Below are 3,535 nucleotides of genomic sequence, written 5' to 3'. Positions count from 1 at the left end.
TTTTTTTTATATCTTTGTCGAAAGTTTAACTATTGTTTGCACAATAATTGTTTTATTTCCTTACGCTTTTAATTATGCATTGCTGCTGCATTTTTTTTATCGCGTCCCATTTTTAAACAATTACGAGAAAAAACTACTGTAATGGCACTGATTTGGGGTTTGCGGTTTAGTTATTAGTCACGAGAGAGAGAGAGCTGTCTATAGGAATCAATCGGAATCAATAGGGAGCAGCCTATAGCCGCATAGGGCAGGGGGCGTATTTGTAAAAGAATGGCGTCAGCCAGAAGCGATGACAGAATGAATTGGGGTGAGGGAGAGGGGGGGAGGGGTGCGGGAGGGTCATGATAGCAGCGCCATGTTCGCCCTGACCCTGACTATGGGGCTGGGTCGTACTTCGACCTTCGTTCGTACGACCTGTTAGACTTTCCGTGACTGAGGCCCCCATCCCCCTCCTAGTGCCCCGCGTGCTGCACTCCTGAAAAACACTGCGAGCTTCCCGTTTGCCATTTCTTTGCTGATATTATGATGACGTCACATTTATCGCCGATATTTGGCACTCAAGGACAAAGTAACTTAACCTGGCAATTTGCTTTTGCTCTCTGTTACGACGAAACAGCCGCCGGCCAGCTCTCGAAGCGCCTGGCAGGTAGGCAACACCCTGCTTGCTGTGCAGGCGTGTACTGCGGGCTGGCCTACACTGAGTCTCGCAGGCGCCGAGCTCCCATAATTTGCAGCATAAATCTGACAAAAAAAAAAAGAAACAACAAAAAACAACAACCAAACGGCTGTGGGCCGGACCGGAAGTCCGGAAGTCAAAGAGTGTATCGGCTGTGTGATTGGTCGATGGGTTTTGCACGCACGGCCGAGTTAGATAGGTGGGGGCGTGTCGTGAATCTTTGACGGGGCTGGTTCATTTATATCCGGAAGTCGGGGCCCGCCTGTCTCTCCCGACCCGGCTAAGGGGGCAAGGACCCCCTCCCTCCTCGACTGGAGCCGTATAGGGCAGCGCATTGGTCTTCTACACCGTTGTGTGGAGCCGCAAGCGGGTGGTACTCGTGGATGCAATGATGGAGATGTTGGTTTGATAGCGACTCCCGTGACTTTAGACGGCGGCGGGCGGCAGGTGTGACGCCGATGTATCGAGGAGTTATTCATTATTACCAACGGAACTTACTCGAATCGAGAGCGTCCTTTATCATATTTTGTATTAAGCAGTATCTTTTTAAATTTGCTCCTGCTTGTAATAGTACCCTTTTTACATTTTTTAAAAAATTGGCATGCCTTATATATAGCGCTTTTTGTAGGGTTGGAAATTTCCAAAATTTTCCAGACCTTTTCCGTAAAATTCCGCGAAAATTTCCGGAAAGTAACTAAACTTTCGAAGTCTGGGAAATTTTCCATTTTCCCGGGGATTTTCCGTCTTTTCCAGAAATTTTCCGGACACTTTCCAGGGCTTCCAACCCTAGATTTTTGCCTGCTGGCATGTTTTGTCGCGGGCAGGACAATGTGAAGGTGGTAGAGCGGCGATACTCCTTGCGGCTTGGCCAGCTCCGGCTGCCCGGAGTATAGCCGGAGGGCGAGCGGTCCTCCGGGGGCTCTCGTTGTGACCCTCGGGGTATCTCCGGAGCTGCCAGGGTGACGTTAGTTGCACTGGCACGGTTTATTGTTTTATTTCTTTCGCACTCTTTCTGAACACGATGAGAATGCAAATTTACAATTGCTTCAGGCTGGAGAAGGGCTTAACCTGCTCGCGTCATTTGCTGGAAAGGTTGACTGTTGCTTTGCAGACGCGTTTCAAATTGCGAAGGATGCCGATGATGCTTTGTAAACTACGAAGTACGAAGCATTATTGTATTGCGAAGATATTGCTTCGTAATTACGAAGTATTTGTTCTCTCTTCACAAGCCCTTCAAAGCAAGATTTCTTACACTTTCAACAAGCGCCAGGATCGCTCTAACTCTCTTTGTCTTTTCTGCGCAGCTGTCGAAATCCGTGCCCAGGAGACGTCCAAGGGTGGCGTCAAGTATGAGGCGATTCTGGCGGAACCTGCAATTCAGTCTCCGCCCAAACGAAACACCTCTCCTCTCCGTACTCCCAAGGCAACCGTGGAGGAAAAGCTGAAGGCAGCTGAAGAGCGCAGACTGGTGGGTTTTGCTAAGTTTGGTTTTGATTGCTACACAGAATGTCTCAAACTGTGCTAATGACGTCTCTACCTTTTCGCTTTTGCAGTCTTATGAGGCCAACAAAATGGCTCAGCTTGCAGCTCAGATGGAGAAGATAGAAATTATTGCCAAGAAACGCGAGGAGGAGGTTTCTAAGAGGAAGGAAGCTTTAGACAAAAAAATTGAAAGCGCTGTTGAAAAGCGGGATGCCCACATTTCATCTGTGAAGGGAAAGGCCAAGGAGCAGACAGTCAAGGTTGAGCTTCTTGCCAAGAAGATTGATGAGGAGGCTTCCAAGAAGAAGGAGGCTTTGGAGAAAAAAATTGAAAGCCACGTTGAAAAGCGTGAGGCTCACATTAACTCAGTCAAGGAGAAAGTCAAGGATCATGTAAGTGTCTTAAGTCCACATTATTGAGAGATAAGATGTTTTCTCCTAACTTTACTCTTAATGGTCATTTTTATTTGATTGCAGCTCAAGAAGGGAGAAGAGACTCGTCAGAATTTGGACAAGCAGGCAGAGGAGATCAATCAGGCTTTGCAGGAGAGCTTGAAGAAAGCCGCCGAACAGCGTGAAGACAACATTAAGAAAATGCTTGAACGCCTTCAGGAACGTGTAAGTAACATACTTTGTTGTACAGATCTCTCTCGGTCCTGTCGTCTACGGGGTCGTGCGCGCCTCTGGCGTCCTCGGACTCGCTCGATGCTTTGTTTTGGTGCGAGGCGCTCTCAGAGTCTTAGTACAATTTTGTAATATTCTCCATTTTTATTTTTACAGGACCGTCGGGCTGAGCTTGTTCGGCAGAACAAGGAACGCCTCTCATCATCGTTCTCAGAGAGCCAGCAGGAGTCTGAGACTGCCTCCTCGGGGTAGTTCTTCTGCGCCAGATGGAAGTTGCTTGTAAATTGATAAAATGTGATTTTCGAAACGTACTTTTAACCCGAAACTAACAAGCAATGTCCTTCAATTTTTTTATATACGCCTATTGCCAGGCTTCGTTTTGATTTTTTTAACCCAAAATGTGCGAGTGTATATGTAAGAACTCTACATTTTTTATGTAATGCCTGTCGTAAGATCTCATAAGTCCTAATTATGTATTAAAACTACTCTGGGACTTGGCCCAGATAAATTGTTTAAGCTTCTTTGTACTGATAATGCTAAGCACGGGCCTTTTGAAGTGCCTCTGTTTTAACCAAGCTTGAAGCTGTGTGATTAATGTGTGAGATAATGATGTACAATGGCATTTTGCTTTGCCAGTGACCATTTTGCATGCATTGCTCAAAATCATTCCTATTTTATAGAAGCGGTGTGGTGTTTTTTTTTCTTTTACAAAAAAACAAAAAAAAAGATTGAAACTAGCTTTTTTGCACTGTAC

General features: G+C 46.1%; 1 protein-coding gene across 2 annotated transcripts in view; it reads left to right on the top strand.

The window, feature by feature from the left end:
* LOC113211697 (calponin homology domain-containing protein DDB_G0272472) overlaps nt 1-3,518 on the top strand; it is a 16,232-nt gene extending 12,714 nt beyond the window's left edge. For both annotated transcript variants that reach the window (XM_026430158.2, XM_026430157.2), the window contains 4 exons: nt 1,981-2,144; nt 2,230-2,550; nt 2,635-2,775; nt 2,938-3,518. In XM_026430158.2, coding sequence (XP_026285943.1) covers nt 1,981-2,144; nt 2,230-2,550; nt 2,635-2,775; nt 2,938-3,033 — 722 coding nt within the window. In that variant the 3' untranslated portion in view covers nt 3,034-3,518. The remainder of the gene's footprint in view (nt 1-1,980; nt 2,145-2,229; nt 2,551-2,634; nt 2,776-2,937) is intronic.
* Nucleotides 3,519-3,535: the final 17 nt, after the last annotated feature.

This window comes from Frankliniella occidentalis, unplaced genomic scaffold (assembly GCF_000697945.3).
Source record: "Frankliniella occidentalis isolate FOCC.00 unplaced genomic scaffold, Focc_3.1 Scaffold24, whole genome shotgun sequence".
Classification (NCBI taxonomy): domain Eukaryota; kingdom Metazoa; phylum Arthropoda; class Insecta; order Thysanoptera; family Thripidae; genus Frankliniella; species Frankliniella occidentalis.
Note: the sequence above shows the minus strand (reverse complement) of the source record. Positions and strands in the feature narration are given on the sequence as shown.